Source organism: Thamnophis sirtalis, unplaced genomic scaffold, assembly GCF_051295495.1.
Source record: "Thamnophis sirtalis isolate CommonGarterSnake01/CBP01778 unplaced genomic scaffold, rThaSir2_p1.2 scaffold_3, whole genome shotgun sequence".
NCBI classification, from domain to species: Eukaryota; Metazoa; Chordata; class Lepidosauria; order Squamata; family Natricidae; genus Thamnophis; species Thamnophis sirtalis.
Genome location: NW_028261383.1, coordinates 42,143,482 through 42,164,270, shown reverse-complemented (window position 1 = coordinate 42,164,270; position 20,789 = coordinate 42,143,482). Strand labels below are relative to the sequence as shown.

Here is a 20,789-nt window from a genome sequence, read left to right as displayed (position 1 = left end):
GGAAGACGACATGCTGGGTTCCTAACACAACGAAGAGACACATTTGAAAACAATTTTTAAAAGCATCAGGGGTAGCCAAGTAACTTTTTAAGATGGTGGATGGTGTGGGAGCTTTAAGAGCGGGTTGTGAAGCTTATAAAATGGCTGCCATAATGAGCACCCATACTCTTTACCACTTCTTCCTCCTTTTAAAAGTGGGGCCTCTGTTCAGTTTACCTTGTTTTTACCTTTTTTTTCCCTGCAGTAGTGAACACATTTTCAAATATGGAAAGCAGCTGAGCCACCACCATTTTTGGGGAGTTAATGTTAAGGTGACCAGACGTCCCGATTTCAGTGTGACAATCACGCTTTATAACAATTTGTCCCGTTTCCCGCCACATTTTTAAAAAGTCCCAATTTTCTGGCTTCATGTTGAAAGCCCAGTGGATTTGCTTAAGAAATCCTAACCGGGGCAAGACACCCTGTCTAATCCCTCTCTCTGTCTCAGTACTTTCATTGAAGATATTAAAACGTTAAAGCAACAAAACGGACACCCCCCCGCGCCGCTTTTACCTCATTTTATAAGAAAAAAATGATCTAGTACCATAGAGCTGCAGGAAATGGCTAGAGAGGGAAGCGACTGTTACTTCCTGGATTTTCCAGAGGGGAGGGGCACGGAGGTTGGAGGACTGCTCCAAAATGGTGGCAAAGTTTCTTTGAAAAATATTTGCCTGACTAATTTCACCATTTCAATTTGCTCAGTTCTTTGTATTAACATCTATATCATTTTGGATTGACTTGGAGTTTCTGCCTGCTGGTAAGTGTGCTGGCTTTTTTCTTTTATTTTTTTTAATGCATTTTAAAATAATGTAGGTTTTTAAAAATGTGCAGCTGCTGTTTTTTTATTCAAAACAATGTGTGTAACACTATGATGTGCCATGGAAAAATCATTAAAAAAAACCTGAAAGAACAAAAGGTTTTTTTTAGGGTATTTTCCTGATCAAAACTATAATTGTTTCTGCATGACACCCTTAATCACAAATAGCCAACTACATTTCATTCTAAATAGTTTTATTTCCTTTATTGTATGTGATTACTCAAGTCCAAAAACTGAGTTAATTGGATAAACTCAGCTCCACAATTTACTAAATATACAGTTACAGGAATTTCATGTATAGTATGCTGTCTCTTAGGGTTTATTGAACATAGGAGAATAATATGAGAGGGATTTGATGTAAAATAAGCTCTTTTAATGAATTCAAAATCAACGCAGCAGACAAGACATGAAAGTGAACATAATACACACTTTAACAATATTTTTTTTCTTTTAGCCATCAAATACTGCAGCAAGTGTGTCAGTAATAATAGCAAGACAGGCATAGGATTTTCCAGCCAGGTTAATTTTACTTTTTTATGGTTTTGATGTTGTATTTAATTTTATCTGTATTAGAAACTTATGAAGGCTGTGCAACATTTTGAGGTGATATAGAGTATGTAAAGGCATGAATACAGTAGAACCTCTGGTCACAACCATAATTCGTTTCATAACTTTGGTCGCAAACTGATTTGGTCATGAATCAAACCTAATTTTGGAAATTTGGCGCTTGCAAAAAAAATGGTGCAGAAGGGGAAATCAGCAACGGGGGGGGGGGGGGGGGAATGTGAATATTTTGGTCAGAAGCGTTCGTGACCAGAGGTTCTACTGTATAACATCTTCACTTAAGACTTAAGATTCACTTAAGATATAACATCTTCACTTAAGATTCACTTAAGAACTGTGGCAAGAAAGGTGGTATAGTGACCAAAGTTACAATGGCATTGAAAAAAGTGACTGATGACCATTTTTCACACTTAGCAACCATTTTCACACTTAGTGACCGTTGCAGCATCCTCATGGTCACGCGATCAAAATTTTGATGTTTGGCAACAGATTCATATTTATGATGGTTTCAGAGTCCTGGGGTCATATAATCACCTTTTGACAAAGTCAAATGGGGAAACCAGATTCACTTATGCTACTAACTTATCAGCTGCAGTTATTCACTTAAGAACTGTGGCAAGAAAGGTGGTACAATGGGCTTAGTGACCAAAGTTACAATGGCATTGAAAAAAGTGACTGATGACCATTTTTCACACTTAGCGACCATTTTCACACTTAGCGACCGTTGCAGCATCCTCATGGTCACGTGATCAAAATTTTGATGTTTGGCAACAGTTACAATTTATATTTGTAAATTGTAGTTATGTTGAAATAAAAAAAATATTACAATACTATTTTTGCGTTGTATGAAAATTTTTGTTGCTCCGTATAAAAATTTTAATTAAGCCCCCCCCCCCCCCCCCGGTCAAAGGTGTCCCTCTTTACCAATCTGAAAATCTGGTCACCTTATTTAATGTGGGACTGTTGTGAATCTCTGAGGGATAAAAATAAAGCTTCAAGCTAGGCGAATACTTTGCAGCATGTCAGTTTCCTCCTTCTCACCTGCTTTTCAGACAAATAGAAAAAAAAGCAACAGAGTGGATTTGGGTACTGATATTTATTATTAATACATTAGTATTAAGTCCTCCTTCTTCATCCTCTATATATCCGTTGTGATGAGTAGAATACAGGTAGTCCTTGACTTATAACTGAGCCCACAATTTCTGGGGCTAAGCAAAACAATTGTTAAATGAGTTTTGCCACATTTTATGACTTTTCTCGCCAGAGTTTTTGAGTGAGCTCAACTAGGTTTTAGGACTCCTTCACTGCAATTAGTAACATGGTTGTAAACTGAATCTGGCTTCCCCATTGACTTGGCTTGTCAGAAGGTCACAAAAGGTGATCACATGATCCTGGATACAATGATTGATCCTGCAATCATTGTAAATAAGAACCAGTTGCCAAGTGTCCAAATTTTGATTGTGCTGCACTGGCCATGTGAAAAATAGCAATAACACTTAGACTTACATACCGTTTCACAGTGCTTTACAGCCCTCTCTAAGCAGTTTACAGAGTCAGCATATTTCCCCCAACAATCTGGGTCCTCATTTTACTGATCTCGGAAGGATGGAAGACTGACTCAACCTTGAGCTGGTCAGAATTGAACTGCCGAATTGTGGGCTGTCCTGCATTCTAACCACTGTGCCACCACTGCTCAAAATGGTCATAAGTCACTTTTTTCAGTGCTGTTGTGGCCTCCCAGTGGCCAGCGGAGCTGGCAGCAGATTCAGACAATGAGGAGGTTGGGGAGGAACATGGACCAGTCCTTGAGTCTGGGGAAGACTCTGATGAATGCTCTGTGTTGGAGGCAGAGATGGGGCCAGGGCCGTCTGACAGTTATCAGTTGCCTTCAGAGTCAGATATCAGTGAGGAAGACGAACAGCTGGAGCCTGTTCCCAGTGTGTGCATACACAGAGTTGCCAGATGAAGGGAACAGCTAAGGAACAAGGGTCGACTTGGGCGTAAGGCCACAGATTGACGGTGAATGGACCCTCCCATAGGGAATAAAAGAGGAGCGAAAGAGGAGGGGTGTTTGCAGGAGACAATTAGTTCATTCCTGTATTCTTGCCAAGTATTGCGGCATCTGAAAGATATCAGCCTGGCCACTCTCCAAGCCTAATAAAGGTCGGTAATTGTGAACTATCTTGAAAGACTCTGTGCTTGGACTTTTCTGGAGAGGAATTCACTGTAAATTAAAGAAAAGGGGTTTATCGGGACAAGGACTTGGCTTCGTGCTGCTGGGAAAGCCTAGGTCAGAGCAAGTGCTATTGCAACTACAAATGGTCACTAAACAAATGATCATAAGCTGAAGGCTGCTTGTAAGTTATTTGAGTAGAAATCAGAGATGGAGAACCACCAATTCTATGGGCCAACTATACAGGAAGAAGAATGCCCAAGACCTTTTGATACAATATTCCTCAAATGCTCTTTTGAATTGCCAAGATGATTCTTCCTCGCTTCCTTCCCTTTGATTTGTTTCTGGCATTTGCCAAGCAGTTCTGCAGAAATTGAAGCCTTTTAGGTCTGCAGCAGCCTCTTCCTTCTGATTCATTCTGTTAACAAACCAAGGATGTCATTACCTTGGATGGTGCCATCTCAGAACACATCCAGACAACAGGCAAAGCGGAGGCTGACTCAGGCAAAATAGCCAAATTGCACCCAAGGAACGGCTCGGTAGCCAGAAAACGGAGCGTGTGAGGGGGAAAGGAAGCATCTGGAAACCGGCACACAGTTAGGGCAATGCTTATGCTTCAGACATGCTCTAAATTCAGTTCATAGACAACACAGAAGAATCACGACAGACTTCATTTCAGTCAGGCACCAAACCAGTTGGAGGAGATTAGGTCTCCTTGGTTTTTTTCTCTTCTAGTTTTTGTTCTTCAAGGAAGCCTAAATCCTAGTTGAGCTCTTGTTTCCTTTGGATTATTAAGTGATTAAGAATACACAATGCCTCTTGAGATGCTTCGCTTTCTCTCTTATTAACTGGAAGAGTGTTTCAGGTTAACGTCGGCTAAAACCTGAGGGAAAAGGTTGAACTGTGAAGCTAAGTATGGGTGAAAAAGCAAAAGCAAAAACAAAAAAAACAGGCTATTTTTAGAGGGGAAGACATAATCAATGGCCCCCAGATATCTGAAAATCAAAACATCCTGAGTGTTAACTGAATAGATGAGTCTTTTCCCACCTCTACCAAACTACAGCAGCATACAGATATTATGACAATTTGTTCCCCTTCATGACCTCATGGCATTGCCTTGAGCCTCGGCAATCTTTGAAGCAGCCTTAAGTCATCCTTCCCTGTTTTGGAGTAAGAGTACAATTTTCTCACGATGCTGGCTTAGAATCATAGAGCAGCTTCAACGTGTTTTAAATCTGGTACATTTTTCCTCTGTGACCTTGAAGAAAAATCAGGGAACTACAATGTTCCCCAAAAGAGGGACAACAGGAGTGATACATTCTATAACAGGGTTGTCAAACACAAGGCCCATGGGCAGGATCCGGCCCACAGAGTGCTTAGATCTGGCCCATGGGCCCACCCTGGAAACAGCTCTGTTTTCACTGGTACAAGGCTGCAGGAGGCTGTCGCAGCCGAAAACGGAGCTCGGGAACTCATTTTCGCTGGCAGAACACTCGGGCTGCCACAAGCGCACCTGACATGACTGACATTGACCTGGCCCCACCCAAGGTCAAGCACAACCCTGATGAGATCCTCAATGAAATCGTGTTGGACACCCCTGTTCTATACCTATATGATTTAAGGATGGGTGACTGGTGATACAATTCATCCATTTTTTGCTATACACATAGTCCTCAACCACAATTGAGCCCCAAATTTCTGCTGCTAAACGAGACAGTTTTGCCCCATTTTATGACCTTTCTTGCCAGTTGTTAAGTGAATCACTGTAGTTGTCAAGTTAGTAACACGATTAAGTGAATCTGGCTTCCCCATTGACTTCACTTGTCAGGTCACCAGAGGTGATCACAGCACCCTAGGACGCTACAATCGTCATAAATACGAGTCAGTTGCCAAGCATCTGGATTTTGATCACATGACCATGAGGATGCTGCAATGGTCATAAGTGTGAAAAATGATTGTAAGTCACTTTTTTCAGCATCATTGTAACTTTGGACAGTAAATGAATGATCGTAAACCGAGGATTACCAGTATATGTTGCTGCTTTATAAGTTTATGTCATGCTCATGTTCAAAATAGATGCGCATATTTGGTAAATACTTGCATTCGGAATACACAATTCATTGGATTCCTCCTTCATTTGATTGAGAGGATTCTGTAATGGTGGCAATGATATTAGTGGGGTAACTAACTCTATTCTTTAACTCCTTGGGAAGAGTGTACTTTCCTTCTTGTCTTTCATTCATAACTGATGGCTGTGATGGAATGCTTGGTACGGAGAACGCTCTTGAACAGAAGTGATGCACACCTTTTATTATTATTCATGCAACACACTCCAGGTTGTTTTCATACTGCTAAATAGTTGTTTAATCAACATGAACTGCAGAAAAAAAATCTGACTAAAGTGAGAAGGAAGCAAATTTGTTACTGGCTGGAGAAATACTGTTCCTAGACTCCCAAGGCTAACTAACCAGAAGAGAATATTGTAGGCAAATTGAGTTTATTTTGGCTCCTGAGCTATAGGAAGTAGCTAAATTCATACATGTGCAAAAGTCCAAATGTGTCTGGTTTGATTCGTAGCTTGCTAAAGCATGGGCTGGCATGCAAATGAACCAAGCTTTGCCTTGGATCTCCTAATGAATGTGCTGAATTTCAGTGATGATACTCCAAATTAACTGATTTTTATTATTAACAAAGAATAGAAACAAAGCTTCTAATCTTTGCAGCCATAAGAGAAGGCATATGTAAGCCTAAGCCTGTTTTTTTTCTATAAGCCATAGTTTATTATTATAGCCAAATGCATTTATAAGACTAGTGAGAACATTAAAAAGTAAATCAGATTAATTTTTAAATGTTTACATGCATATATATTCATGAAATCCCAACATAAGAATGGTGCCGACTGTAGAATATGAAGAGGTGTGCATAGAATGTGTTTGCAGTAAAAGATAAGCTATTTAAGTGCACATATATACTACAAATAACTATACCAGTTTTTGTTTCTCATGGCTTCCTATTTTCCTTTCCTTTTCACTTTTACCCATTATTCATAGCCAGTTTTGCTTTGTGATTGAAGTGTTGGCTTAGTAACCAGGAGACTGTGAGTTCTAGTTCGGCCTTAAGTCTGAAAACCAACTGGGTGACCTTGGGTTAGACACTCCAGAATGAGACAACTCACCATAGCCAACTCACCACAGCCAACTTCCCATGGAAAAATTTGCTGCAGGACAATTTAATAATTACATTTAACTATTTAAAATAAATAAAACATTATTTTAATTTTTGTCATTCACATTTCATTCTGTCCCTCCTTTTGCACCCTTTCTTTAATGATTCTATTCCATTTTTAAAAAAATTAGTGTAACTCTTGTTCTGCAGTGTTGTCCCATGGCGCCCCCAACACAAGTGACATCAAGCTGGACACGGCCACCCTGGCCACTCCACCCCCCCCATGGTCAAACACAACCCTGTTACAGCCCTCAATGAAATCGAGTTTGACACCCCCGCTTTAGAAAAGTGCAAGTTTTGTAGGTGGATTCAAAATTCAATCCTTAGGACCCACAGGAAGGGAAAATATTTGCCTGAAAGCTTGTAGCACTGCTAAACACTCAGCATTGAAAGTATTGGCAAGATGGATCAATAATCTAGATCCGTAAAGGTAGCATGTTGTGTTCCTATGTACTGGAGCAAGCTGACATAGGAACATACTGCACTGTCTCCAAGATCATGCAAGTAGGGATGTATGTAACTCTCAAGACACACAGTAGATCAGCTCTTCCTCCTTTCTTTTCATTCAACTGGGTGGCAAAGAACCAAATCTTACAGAAGAAAACATTACCAACTTGTCTTCGTGACAGAACATTGAGTAGGTATAAAATCGCAATGGTCTCTATGCCAGCTTTTTTTTTTTAAATCTTCCCTGCTTCTAAGATAAAAGCTTAATTTGATATTTTTGTAGTTATATAACAGTAATATTTTGTGACATTTTGTATTGTGACACTATAGATGAAATTGTCATCGGACTGACACCCTTTACTGTTTATTACTTAATTAGAACTGTTAACAACACTGCAGAGAAGCGTGCTAATCTGCCATCACATATTATGAAAACAACGTTATTGTTACAAACACCAACACCCACTCAACAGGATAGTTCTAAGATGGCAGTTTCTGTTAAAAAAGAGAGAGAGAGGGAGAGAAAGAAAGAGAAAAAACCTGATTTGTTTAATGGACACTTTAGCAGCGAAGAAAAAGAAGTTGATAGCAACTTCTAGCAATTATCTTTCAAAATGAAAATATTTGGTGTAGTATCAGTTTAATGGGGATTTTTTTGGTTAACACGTGTTGGAATTGAAATTCACATGGGAAACAGTAACCACCATAAATGTTGAGCCCTTGAAATTTCTGAAGGTTAAACTTGTCCTCCTCAAAGTCTTTTGAAGAAAAGTGGCAATAGTCCACCTGCTCCCTCTGCTGGTTATTAACATGTTACTTGCCTGTCTTGACAATTTACTCCTTATTTTGGCCCCACAGCTCTCTCTCTTCAAGGAAACTGTATCTGCTTGTTACTATCTCATGCTTAGCTGCTCATACGCCTCCTTTTGTCTTTGTCAGACAATGAGCTAAAGGAAAATTCCCACTTGACCAAAATACAAGGACCAAATCAAACACATTGATTAGAAACAGAGTCATCCATGTTATGGTAAAGTATTAAATCCTCTAGTAAATGCTTACCTTATCTCTGAATTAATATACTTTTAACACAATAAAATAGAGGTTCAAATATATTTATTTCTTGGAAATAGGTTCCAAATCTTCCAAAAGTCTGGTATCTGGCTCCCAGTATAGTGATTGGGGATGTATCAGCAATGCTAAAATGCTCATGTTACTACTAATGGTAAAAGGATAGGAATATACTGATTATGGGCCAGCAAGTCATTTGCAATTCTTAGCAGCAACACAAGAATTTCTCCACAATGATCTTCCTTAACCTGATCTTTTAGGTGTTCCAACACTGTAGTCACCGCCACTGTAATTGAGTCCAACCATTTTGCTCCTAGTTGTCATCTTCGTCACTTCACTTCCTCCATTCCTAGCGTAAGAGCCTTCTCCAAAAGAAATAGATCATTGAATAATAGGCCCAAAATAGAATAGTATGAACCTGGTAATGTGTGCCTCAAGTGAGAACTCTAGATTGCTTTGTTTGCTGATCCATTGGTTTATTTTCTTGACTGTCTATGGTATTCTCCGGAGTCTTCTTCAACACCAAAGTTTCAAAATATCAATGCGCTGCTTAATTACTTAATTCTGTTATTGGTAGTGTTTACTGGTACAGATGAAGCTCCTAGCCCTAAATAAAAAGGAATCTTATATTTTCCTTAAATTTTAGCTCTAGGGTGCTCCATGCTTCTCACCTACCAGGTATTATTTTTAAGATGCTCACCTGACAACCAGAAATTTGTGTCCCTAACATCAGAAAACAGAAAGAATAAATACATAGTAACTTGTTAAGTACATTCCCTTGCTGTCAGCTATAGAAAAGTGTATAAAATGAAGGGCTTGTGTGAATAATTTAAAGATACATTTGCTCTAAATACTTGTTTTGACAAAATAACTCCACAATCTGATATGAGAGCCTGTCGTATGATTTAGAGTTAATTCCAAACCTGAAGTTGGATAATTCTAACAAGCCTACAAAATCAAATTGTAAGTGGGATTCAACCTGAAATATTCTAAAAGAGCACTCTAATCTTTAGTCATAGAATTTGTATTTCCATCCAAATCTGACACAGAATAACCTAGAGCAGGGCTGTCAAACTCATGGCCTGCGGGCTGGTTGCGTCACGTGCTGGCCACGCCTATGCCCCGTTTGAAGGGGAAAAAGTCCCAATATACACACGTTTGACACTCCTGACTTAGAGGATGTGCAAATTCAATGGGTCCTATTTGAGTCTTCATCACATGATTTTCTACCAAAAGTAGAAAGTTCTTAAGCCTATGCTACATTTCAATGATCTATACATGTCATTAAAAATTCTTTTATGGGACAGTAAGCCAAACTAGTACTTTCTACACTTTTATTGGGGAACAAGGCGTCTCTCCATAGCAAAAGTGAAGGACAAGTAACAGATTACATTATTTTTCATCTTAACTGAATAACTGAAAAGAGGAGTGCAGCTCTTGCATTGTATTGTTCATATTTGAGATCAGTCACTTCCATGTAGCTAATAGGCCTTTGGGGAAAGTCTTCAATGCAGATTTAGAATTGAGTATCTTATCCAACAAATATTTAAAAGAATTAGTTAACAATCCACCAATCTGAAGCTTGACTAAATCCCCCCATGGACATGGTTCTGTTTTTGTTTCCCATTTGTTTTGGTATTAATCTTATGTGCTGTATTGTTGATGTGATTTTTTTTTAAAACCAATTGGGGCTTGTGTTCTTCCTAAAAAAAATGGCTCCCACTTAGGAATGGATTCTTCTACTTTGGCCCAGTAAAGAGTCTAGGAAAAAAACAACAACACAACATGCAATTTAATCGCTTCACAATAACCTATTATTTACCAGCACAACAGCAAAAGGATCTGAACATATGAAACATTTCTACAGCTTGCTTTATGTTTGAAGTAATTCAGAAAAGGCCAAACTACTTAGTTGCTAAATCTTAAATCCCTCAATTATACAGTATAATGAAGATTGGAAGGATCTCACTACCTAGAGTAAATATGTGATAATTGGATGTGCCCTCTTGTGGTGAATAATGTATTAGAAAGGTAATCCTTCAATATCATAATTGTTTCTTTGAGACTGATAGCTTTTTTTTCTGAACCACAGTATTATTCCCAAACATTTTCATTTTTTAAAAATCACCTTGTCCAAAACATTATTCGGAGGCTAAAAATGCTTTGACATTTACATAAGCACAGACATGAATTCTATTGGTTTAAAGAATGTTTATGTTCTTTAAATCTACAATGTCAAGGGAATAGTACAAACTCAGAAATCTGTTCAAGGTTCCGTAAGATTTGCTGGCATGGAAAACCGTGGCATTCTGGGATCCACTGTTAAAAGGTAGATCTTGACATTAAAGAATAGGTCCCCTTGTCCACTAACATTATACTTGCCCTAATATCCCCTGAATTAAGTTATTATTATCTTTTTACCTCACTTTTTTTCTTCTTTCATTCTCAGAGGGCAATAAAATAGTTATATAAAAATCTCAAAACCAGAGCATTGGTGCTGGTGGAAGAGATCTTGCTTGATTCATATTTCTGCTTAAAAAATATTTATAGTAGTCGTCCAAACAAATATTAATTTTCCCCAACAAACAATAGCCTAATGTTTTAAACTAATAAATATTTCTTCCTTGAAGAATTACCTAAACCATCAGCCTTCATCCTTCCTCTCCCTCAAAAACTCATTTTGAATAAAAATATGTTTTCCTGCATTCCCATTTTTAAACTGTCTTCACTTGTCATTCATTCTTATTCCATTTTCTTCCTGTCCATCATTGTTGCTCTCATACTTCTTGCGCAAAACCCATCCAATGTTTGCAGTTGTGAAAATGCTGATTCATCCTCAAATATTGCCTTTACCTTTTGAAGTATTTAGAGCTGGGGGGGGGGGAGAGATGATGTCCCTCTTTTCTTTAGAGTTCTGAATTTCAGAGGAAGCCTGGAACTGAGCTGTCTCTTTTTATTTATATTTTACTTGTTAGATTTTTAAAATCTCACCTTTATTATTTTTATATATAACACAAGGCAGAAAAGATATCTGATACTTTGTCATGCCCCTGTTGGAGTCTGAATCTGTGATAGAAGATGGGCTGGAACAAGAACTGACAGAGATGGAGAGGCCAGCTCTGTTGGCCTTGGAGGAAACTGAGGAAGGGCAGAGTCAGTTCAGGCAAGGCTTTTCTGAATTAGTAAGGCCTGCAGAGAGGGAAAGCTCAGGAGAAGAGAAAGGACTACCCACTCCTGATCTGAGAGCAAGGAGGGAAGAGAGATGGCAAGATCAACACACATTGAGCTATGAGGGAGAATGCCCCGCCCCCTTTCTCAAGGCACACCTGGGGACTGAAATGTAAGGAGGTGCTGAAGGAAGGGGCATTTGTCAGGAACAAGGACTGAATCTGTGGAGCCTCGTGTGTGCTTGTCGAAGCCTGGAGATTGCTATACTCTGTCTTATGGGATTTACCAGTTTGCCTGCTTCGCTGAACTTCTTGCTCTAGTAACTGTTTGGCTAACCTGGCTTATTGGACTGCTGGCCCTGGTTGCTGTTTGATTAACCTGGCTTACTGGACTACTTGCAGCCAGAGGCTTCCGAAGGTGTGTGTGAGAGTTTTGCTCCAGGACTTGTAGTAAATGTGAGAACATTTGGGGGCACAGTTGGAGCAATAAAGGGGAGTTAGACCTGTTCTCTGGTTGTGTTGCTTTTGTGCCATCTCTCGGGTCATGACATACTCCTTCCGCCTCCTATTTTCCCCACAACAGGAACCCCATGAAGTGGGTGGGACTGAGAGAATGTGGGAACATTTGGGGGGACAGTTGGAGCAATAAAAGGGAGTTAGACCTGTTCTCTAGTTGTGTTGCTTTTGTGCCATCTCTCGGGTCATAACATACTCCTTCCGCCTATTTTCCCCACAACAGGAACCCCATGAAGTGGGTGGGGCTGAGAGAAAGTGACTGGCCCAGAGTCACCAAGGTGGCTTTCATGCCCAAGATGGGACTAGAATTCACATTTTCCTGCTTTCTAGGCCAGCACTTTAGACCAAACCGGCTATGCTTATTTTATAGATGTTTAAGATATTTCTGAAGCACAATATGGTATAACTGAGTTTTAGCGCTGTTTCTAAACTTGGAAATGTGGGAGAGGGCAGAGAATTGTACCACTTACATAATATGTGTGCTTTGGGGGTCAATTTTGAGGACCTTCAAAATGTAACACAGTGCAACTCAGAGGTCAAAGCTGAAACAAATACTATGACCATTTTTCTGTAGTACTAGTAGTCTTCAAGTTACGACCACAGTGAAGCCCAAAATTTATATTGCTAAGTGAAACATTTGGTAAGTGAGTTGTCTCATTTTACGACTTTTCTTGCCCCAGTTGTTAAGTGAGTCATTGCATTTGTTAAGTTAGTCACATGGTTGTTAAATGAATCTGGCTTCCCCATTGACTTTGCTTGCCAGAAGGTCGCAAAAGCTGATCACTGCAACCGTCATAAATATGAGGCAGTTGTCAAGTCTGCATTTTGATCATGTGACCATGGGAGTGCTGCAACACTCGTAAGTTTGAAAAATGGTCATGTCACATTTTTCAGTGCTGTCGTAACTTTGAACAGTCACTGAATAAACTGTTGTAAGTCAAGGATTTACCATACAAGTTTTTTTAAGAATGGCTTTATATATCTTGATGAAAACAATCTCAATATAGGTAGTCCTTCACTTATAACCATTCATTTAGTGACTATTTGAAGGTACAGTGGTCCTAGAAAGAGTGACTTACAACTGGTCCTCATCCTTATGCCTGTCACAGCATTCTGAAAGCATGGTCAGGTGGTCAAAACTGAGGCACTTGGAAACTGGCATGAAGTTATGATGGTAGTGTCCCAGTGTTGTGGCCGCCAGTGGCCAGAGGAGCTGGCAGGAGAGTTGGACAATGAGGAGGTTGGGGGAGGAGCATGGGCCAGTCCTGGAGCCTGGGAAAGACTCAGATGAGGGCTCTGCGTCAGAGACAGAGACGGGGCCGAGGCCATCTGACAGTGATCAGGTGCCTATGGAGCTAGACAGCAGTGAGGCAGAGGAACAGCTAGAGCCTGTTCCCAGTGTGTGCATGCGCAGAGCTGCCAGAAGAAAAGAACAATCCAGAAATCAGGGACGACTTGGGAGTAAAGTCACGGTGGAAGGTGATTGGCCCCTCCCATAGGAAATAAAAGAGGAATGAAATGAGAGTGGGCTTCAGGAATGTGAAGATCTGTCCCTGAATCTCAGAGACTCTGTGCCTAGTCTTTCCTTGCACAGCACCTCATTTGGAAAATATTTACATGGCAGCTTTCCAAGATAGATAAGGTCAGTGGTCATAATTACTCCTTTGAAACACTGTTTGCCAGGCCCTGCTGAATGTGAATGAGATAAATTCACATTCGTTTAATAAAAGGGATTTTGTTGGGATCAGGACTCTGCCATGTGCTTTTAGGGGTTGTAGGTCTCTAGATTAGAACATCCAGGGTCAAATGATCACCATTTGTGATCTTCCCAGTCAGTTCCGACAGGCAAAGTCAATGGGGGACACTAGATTCTATCAATGACCCTATGATTCACTTAACAGCTGCAGTAATCTGCTTAACAACCATGGCAAAAAAGGCTGTAAAAATCAAGTGCGATTCGCTTAACCATCACCTTGCTTAGCAACAGCAATTCTGGTCCCACCTGTGGTCATCTGAATAATTTTACCTGTAATAAAACAAGGGGGATGGAAAAACCTTGGAAAGCTTTCAGTTCTCACAATGGAATGAACATGGCACTGAAATGACAGAAACTGATATTGAACTGAAATGAGGAGACTGTCTTTATTTTGATAAAATGGGCCTTGAAAGTATACTGAAGGCACAATAATCACATTTTTTTTTTAAAAAGATTAATTTCATTTAAGCAGCACGATGAAGAAAAGAGCTGAAATATCAGCATTAAAGACAAGAATGGTTTTGGACTTACTTCAAGGTTAACAATTTCAGGGTGGAGAAGCAAGTGCTCTCTGGATTGTAGATTTTTTGCTGCTGCCTCAATATCCTGTAACATACAGAGAATCTTTTGAAAAGACAGACGCTTCCAGAAATGACATTCACAGTTCATTTTCTTTTTAGTAACTATGAAAGTAAAGTCATATTCTCGCCATTCAAGTTGCAATTAATATCGGTCACGTCAGCAAATATAGACAGAGAGACGGATCTAGGTTCTAAGTTGCTTACAATCTAAAGAGAGAAAGAAAAGGGGGGGAAATCCTCCCCCCGTTTATCAGTATGGCATTTATTAGGTCAGTTTCCAGTAAGTTTCTAAGCCTTTAAACCCATATGATTTAAGACTAGTATATTTATTAAATTCTCGAATACAGCTCATCTGCCTGGAATCCACCCTGTATATTGGACATTAATATGATCGAGCGGGTCCAGAGATATTTCATGAGAAGAGTCCTCCACTCCTCTGCTCACAATAGAATCCCTTACGCCACCAGGCTCGAAATTTTGGGCTTGGACAACCTGGAACTGTGCTGCCTGCAGTCGGTCCTAAGCATAGTACACAAAATTGTCTGCTACAACATCCTACCTGTCAACGGGTACTTCAGCATGAAGATGACAAATTGAAGTTCTCCAAGGCTAAGAGGCTCGGGGTCTCTATAGCCATACTTAAAATGAAATGCAGAAGCTCAGGCAAGGATGAAGCTGTGCAACAGATGATAGCATACCAGTAGCAAGCTCAATAAAAATAAAATAAATAAATATATTAATTTGTGAATCATAGTGGATGTAGCTAAATCTTCCGCTAAACTGCCCACCAGGTTCTCAGGGGAAACTCTAAACTCCCTCTGAAACCCATCAGGGTCAGAAGTTGCCAGTAGTGGGCCAATCTATTAGACCCAATCTTTAGCAGGAAGGTTGCGCTAGTGATCTGAAAGGCAATCCAAGGGATGCTGGCTAGGGAATTCTGGGAGATGAAGTCCGATGGTAATGTCCTCTAAAACCAGATCAACACACAAAACACAAGCTAGAGCTAATCTGCAACCTCTGGCATATGCCAGGCCTTCAGTGACTTGGAACAGATTAATGTTTGCTATGGAGGCTATAAACTCTTCAACTCAACATAGTCATCATTGTCTTTTAACAATCCCATAATCCCTTGCAGGGTGGAGTCTTGGCAAGTCAATGGAGCTAGCAGAGCGTTTACTGGCAAGATGCCCTTTCTGTCGCCAATGCAGAGTTTTGTTCAGCAGATATATTCTCATTGTGCCCAGAGAGAGAAATATCTACCTCTACCTAGGATCGAACTCCCAGCCTCTTCTGATTGTGAAGCAAGAGCTCCACCTCTAGGCCACCGCACCACTCCAAACAGCATCTCAACAGCATGAAGATGACAAATTGAAATTCTCCAAGGCTAAGAGGCTCAGGGTCCCTATAACCATACTGAAAATGAAACGAAGAAGCTCAGGCAAGGATAAAGCTGTGCACGAGATGATCAGTAACAAGCTCAACTATTCCTTAAATGAATTAATGAATATAAATTACAGTCGTCCCAATTTGATCAGTTAGGAAAGAAAGACCATTGTCAGCGAAATTATACCTTATTAAAGCCAAGTGGTTACAATGTAGCAAAGCCAAATCTATAGTTTCAAGTTCAAAACTTCTGGTTAATGTTCCCTCTTCCCACCTTCCCACTTTTTTCTGGAAACAGTCCCATGCTCAGCGGGCAAATTGGTGGTCCGTTGCATGGTATGGACCTTGAAACTGCTGGCACCCAGGATGGTATAAAGTTTAGTTTTGATTCCTCTCATACTAGCCCCCTCCTTCTTATCCCACCAAGTAACTCCCTACCCCCATTGCCTATGGCAGACTAGCATCTTGCAAAGCAAAGCAATTTTACAGCAGGATGGAAGTCCTGACAATAATAAACAAAATAAGCTATTCCAGGGTGCCTAAACTATTGGAATCAGCAGACCCATAGGAAATATTTAGAGCACATTAAATATTTTCTCACAAAACGCTTCTTATTTTGGCCATTACTCCCCGCAAACCACCTGTAAGTAAACATTTATTTTAAACACATAAGACACAAAGCACTTGGGTTTGCCAAGGAATTTCTCTCTCTCTCTTTCTCATACACACACACACACACACACACACACACACACAAAGAAAGCACAGGGTTGCAGTCCCCTTTCATTTTCACTTTCCAAAAATGCTGCTGAGATATATGTAGCAAAAAATTTTTTTTGAGGGGAAATAACTATTAGGCTTTAGACTGGCCCTCTTAATTATTTCTTGAATTTACATGACACTAACCCCATAAAGATGCAGAAAAGCTTACAAACAAAATTAAAATGCCCACACTTTTAAAAAAAGGATCATTTTTTAAAAAGAATAAAAATTTGGCATTCCTCTCTAATCCCTGCTTCAAGCTAGGTTTGCAGGTACTTTACAATCTGAAACCATTCAAGTGCCTGAAAAAGCACTTGCAATGTTTGTTGTCAAATTCTTGTTATCTTGTATCCTGTGTTTATGCTTTTGTTAAGAATTTCTTTTGTTTTGAATTCTTCTATAGGATAATTAAGAAATGAAGCCTCTGCAAATGAGGGAGCATATAAACCAATTAAATAAACAAACCGCCTCAGAAGAGTGGAAGTATAAATGCTAAGAAATAAAATATATACAGGAAATAAATGAGAGCAAATTCAGCTATAATTATGTAATTTTGAACTCCCTGCAGTTTAATGCAGCTTCAGAAATACATCATTAAGTGCACAAGTGGCAATTTTTTGCTCTAATTCAATCGTGGATTTGCTCATCTAAAAAAGTTGAAACAAACTTTTTAAAAATAGGTTAGGAAATATTTTAAACTTTTACCCATAGTTTTCATGAATCTCTTGTGGAAAATCAAAATTTAGCATTGTAGTCAAACAGTGTTCTGGTGGTAGGAAAAAGGAACTTTGGAGATTTCATATAGCTGACCCAAACCTCAACTGTAATAATGCAAAAAATATTTTACATTTTTTTTTACAGAAAAAAACCAAAAATGTAAAAACTTGGAAACATGTAATAATTACATTTCAGACTTCAGTCCTATTCTGTCAACAAAAGAACAGTTGTAAAAGCGCACAGAATCAGAAAAAAAGAATAGAACACTTAAATATAAATAAGTTTATTGGATTTGATGGCTATGCTGATCTAATCAATGGGTGTTTAATAATGGGCTGTTACCAGGAGAATGTCACAATAATTCTCAAAGGGACTTCCTATAATTTCCAAATTGATATTGATACAGATTTTAAAAGTACAAAGCTAGAATGAGTATAACAAATAGAGTAACTGTTTGGAATACAGTTAGAAGGAAAAGCTACCCTAATGTAAAGACTGAGGAATGTGGAATAAATTTACTGAAGGCGGAAAAGGAAAAAAAACACATCTGCTTAGGTGTGCTTCCGTGACCCGACAAAACCGCGAATGTCAAAAGCGCGCCGACAAAACCGCGATGTCAAAAGCGCGCCAACAACAGCGCGCAGACAGAAGCGCGATTTAAGTTAAGGTAAGGTTTAGGGTTAGGTTTAGGGTTATTTTTAGGGTTAGGTTACAGCGCGCTGTTGTTGGCACGCTTCAGCGCTCATTCGTCGGCGCGGTTTTGTCACCGCGGTTTAGTCAGGCGCCCTTTTGTCGTTCGCACATTTGTGGTGGAACCGTGTGCTTCATATGATCTCCTCAGGATTATGTAAATACCTGTTCCGGGGAACAATTGCAACATTACACCAATTGTTCACCCTTGGAAAGATTGTGTTAACGCCATGATATATAGAAAATGGACCATATGAGTCACGGTGGAGCAGCGGTTAGAGTGCAGTACTGCAGGCTACTTCTGGCTACCTGCAATTTGGCAGTTCAAATCTCACCAGGCTCAAGGTTGACACATCCTTCCATCTTTCTAAAGAAATGAGGACCCAGATTGTTGGGGGCAATATGCTGATTCTGTACACGGCTTAGAGAGGATTGTAAAGCACTGTAAAGTGGTATATAAGTCTAAGTGCTATTGTTATTTGCATCACCGCAACAATCTAAATCTGGAATGTTAATACACTACACCAGAGGGGGAATAAGAGTAGTCATAATTATGGAAAAAAAGTTCCATTGTCAAAGAAATCTTAAAGGAACTGATGGAGGACAAACATCCCATGGTAGAGTTGTTTATTATACAGCAGATTTCTCTTCTGGAGCATAAGACAGGATTTAATTGTTAAATCACAGGAATCTAGATTTCAGGGGAATACAAGTAGTTCTCGATTTACAACACTTCATTTATCGACCGTTCAAAGTTACAACAGCACTGAATAAAATGATTTATGACCATTTTTCACACTTACAACCTTTGCATCATCCCCATGGTCAAGTGATCAAAATTCAGATGCTTGGCAACTGGTTCATATTTATGACAGCTGCAGTGTCCCAGGGTCATGTGATCACTGTTTACGATCTTCTGACAAGCAAAGTCAATGGGGAAGCCATTGATTCATTTAACAACTGGGTGACTAACTTAGCAGAGATTCACTTAACAACTGTGGCAAGAAAGGTCGTAAAATGGGGCAAAATTGACTTAACAACTGCTTCACTTAGCAACAGAAATTTTGGGCTCAATTGGGGTTTAAGCCAAGTATCACTACCTGTATTAGGAGACACATCCTGACAGGAGGCCTTATTCAGTCAGTAATGGAACCAATTGCTGTACTCAGAGAAAAAAAAATGGGGGAGTTTCCCTTGCTGGAGGAACTGGACAACACTGGGAATGATATAGTAGCTTCAAATGTCTTGCCACAAGCAGAGGTTGCATTATGTAGCCAACAAAATCCCCCCATCTCAAGGAGTCTACAATACCTAATAAATAGAGTGTCTATTTACTTTTCAGAAAATACCTGAATCTACAAAGGTACTCAAAGGTGAGTACCCTCATTGACTTTACAAGGGAAAATCTTCACAAAGGAAATGTTAGGAATAAGATTTAACCCCATGGGGGAATTTAAATGAACTCATTGCATTCTGATAAATCCCTTTCCTTACTGAGGTACAGTATACTTTCTTCTGGAAATCTGAACCGCAGGCTTTGAATTTGGGATAAGCGACAGGGAAGCCGATTCACAGCTTGGAGTGAAAGCATTCGCTGCGCATACGTGATGAAGCTGATATTCCCTCCTGAAGCCAGCCACCAAAGTAGCAAAGCTACAAGAGAGGCAGCAATCTTGAAGCTCTTCCCTGCCCAAGACAAAGATGACGTGCTAATAATGCATTCATAACATGTGCACAAAGATGAAGAAATGCAGCAAGCTGTTCACCAGACATTCAGAACTTCAATACAAACTCACCTCTATTCGCTTTTCTTAGGAAATCAGCACATGGGCTCCCACTTTCATGTGCTCTGTTCAGAGAGAACGAGACTCAATTTTTGTTAAAAAAAAAAAGAGGAGGGGGGAAGAGAAGCTGCCGCTCCCCGAAGCGGTGACAACCCCGCCTTTTTTTCTGTGGGCTTTCATACACAAACATGGGAGCTTCGAGCGCAGGCCTTTTGGGCAAATTGAGAGAGTGAGGAAAAGGGTGTGGGAGTGGGGTGTGAAGAAGCCAAAACTGAACAGAAATGGAAGAGGGGAATATAGCAGATGGCATCATCAAGAGCAGCGAGTGAGTGTGAAGAGTAAGGCATTTAAAGGAAAAAGAAAAAAAGAAACCAGAAAGAAGGAAATTCCCAAAGGGACTTCCTATAATTTCCAAACCGAGGCAGTGCCAAAGAATACAGATTCTCAGGCAGATTTTTTTTTTCTTTTCAAGAAAATGCAAAAGTGGGATTCTTACAACAAGTAGGGCAACTTGGAAAGAAAAGAAAGAAAAGCTACTCTAATATAAATACAGTTTGAAGGATGTGGAGAAAATTTACTACAGTTGGGAATGAGAGAATGGGACAATCAGAGAGTTTTTCACTATACAGAAGGGGAGGGAGGAGTTGGAGGAATTTAATGTTTCTCCTAATGCTCCTCCTTCCTATGTACAGATAGTCCTCGACTTATGACCACCATTGGGACCAGAATTTCCATTGTTGAGCAAGGTGGTTGTTAACTGAATCATACCTGATTCTATGACTTTTGTGGCCATGGTTATTAAGCAAATCATTGCAGATAGAATAGAATAGAATGGAATGGAGTAGAGTAAAAATTAGAATAGAATAGAATAGAATGGAATAGAATAGATAACTTTATTGTCACTTTGAATGTAATGTATCAGCATACATTAAAATTATGTATGCACCCACATATATTATACGACACAGAGAAACAATACAGTCTAGTTTAAGTGAATTACACAGTCATTAAGCGAACCTGGCTTCCCCCATTTTGCTTATCTAAAGCTGGCTGGGAATGAAAGGTGACTATCAGGAAGGTTTTCAATGTGCAGAGGTTGG

General features: G+C 39.7%; 1 protein-coding gene across 2 annotated transcripts in view; it reads right to left on the bottom strand.

Moving 5' to 3' along the window:
• The window catches only part of CEP15 (centrosomal protein 15), a 431,988-nt gene that overhangs the window by 398,024 nt on the left and 13,175 nt on the right, over positions 1-20,789 (bottom strand). Inside the window, exons 4-5 of one of the 2 annotated variants that reach the window (XM_014060936.2) lie at positions 14,304-14,378; positions 8,362-10,094 (exon numbers count right to left, since the gene is read on the bottom strand). In XM_014060936.2, the coding sequence (XP_013916411.2) occupies positions 9,978-10,094; positions 14,304-14,378 (192 nt within the window). In that variant the 3' untranslated portion in view covers positions 8,362-9,977. Of the gene's footprint in view, positions 1-8,361; positions 10,095-14,303; positions 14,379-20,789 lie in introns of those variants that run through there. The other variant, XM_087708813.1, reaches the window with a different exon arrangement.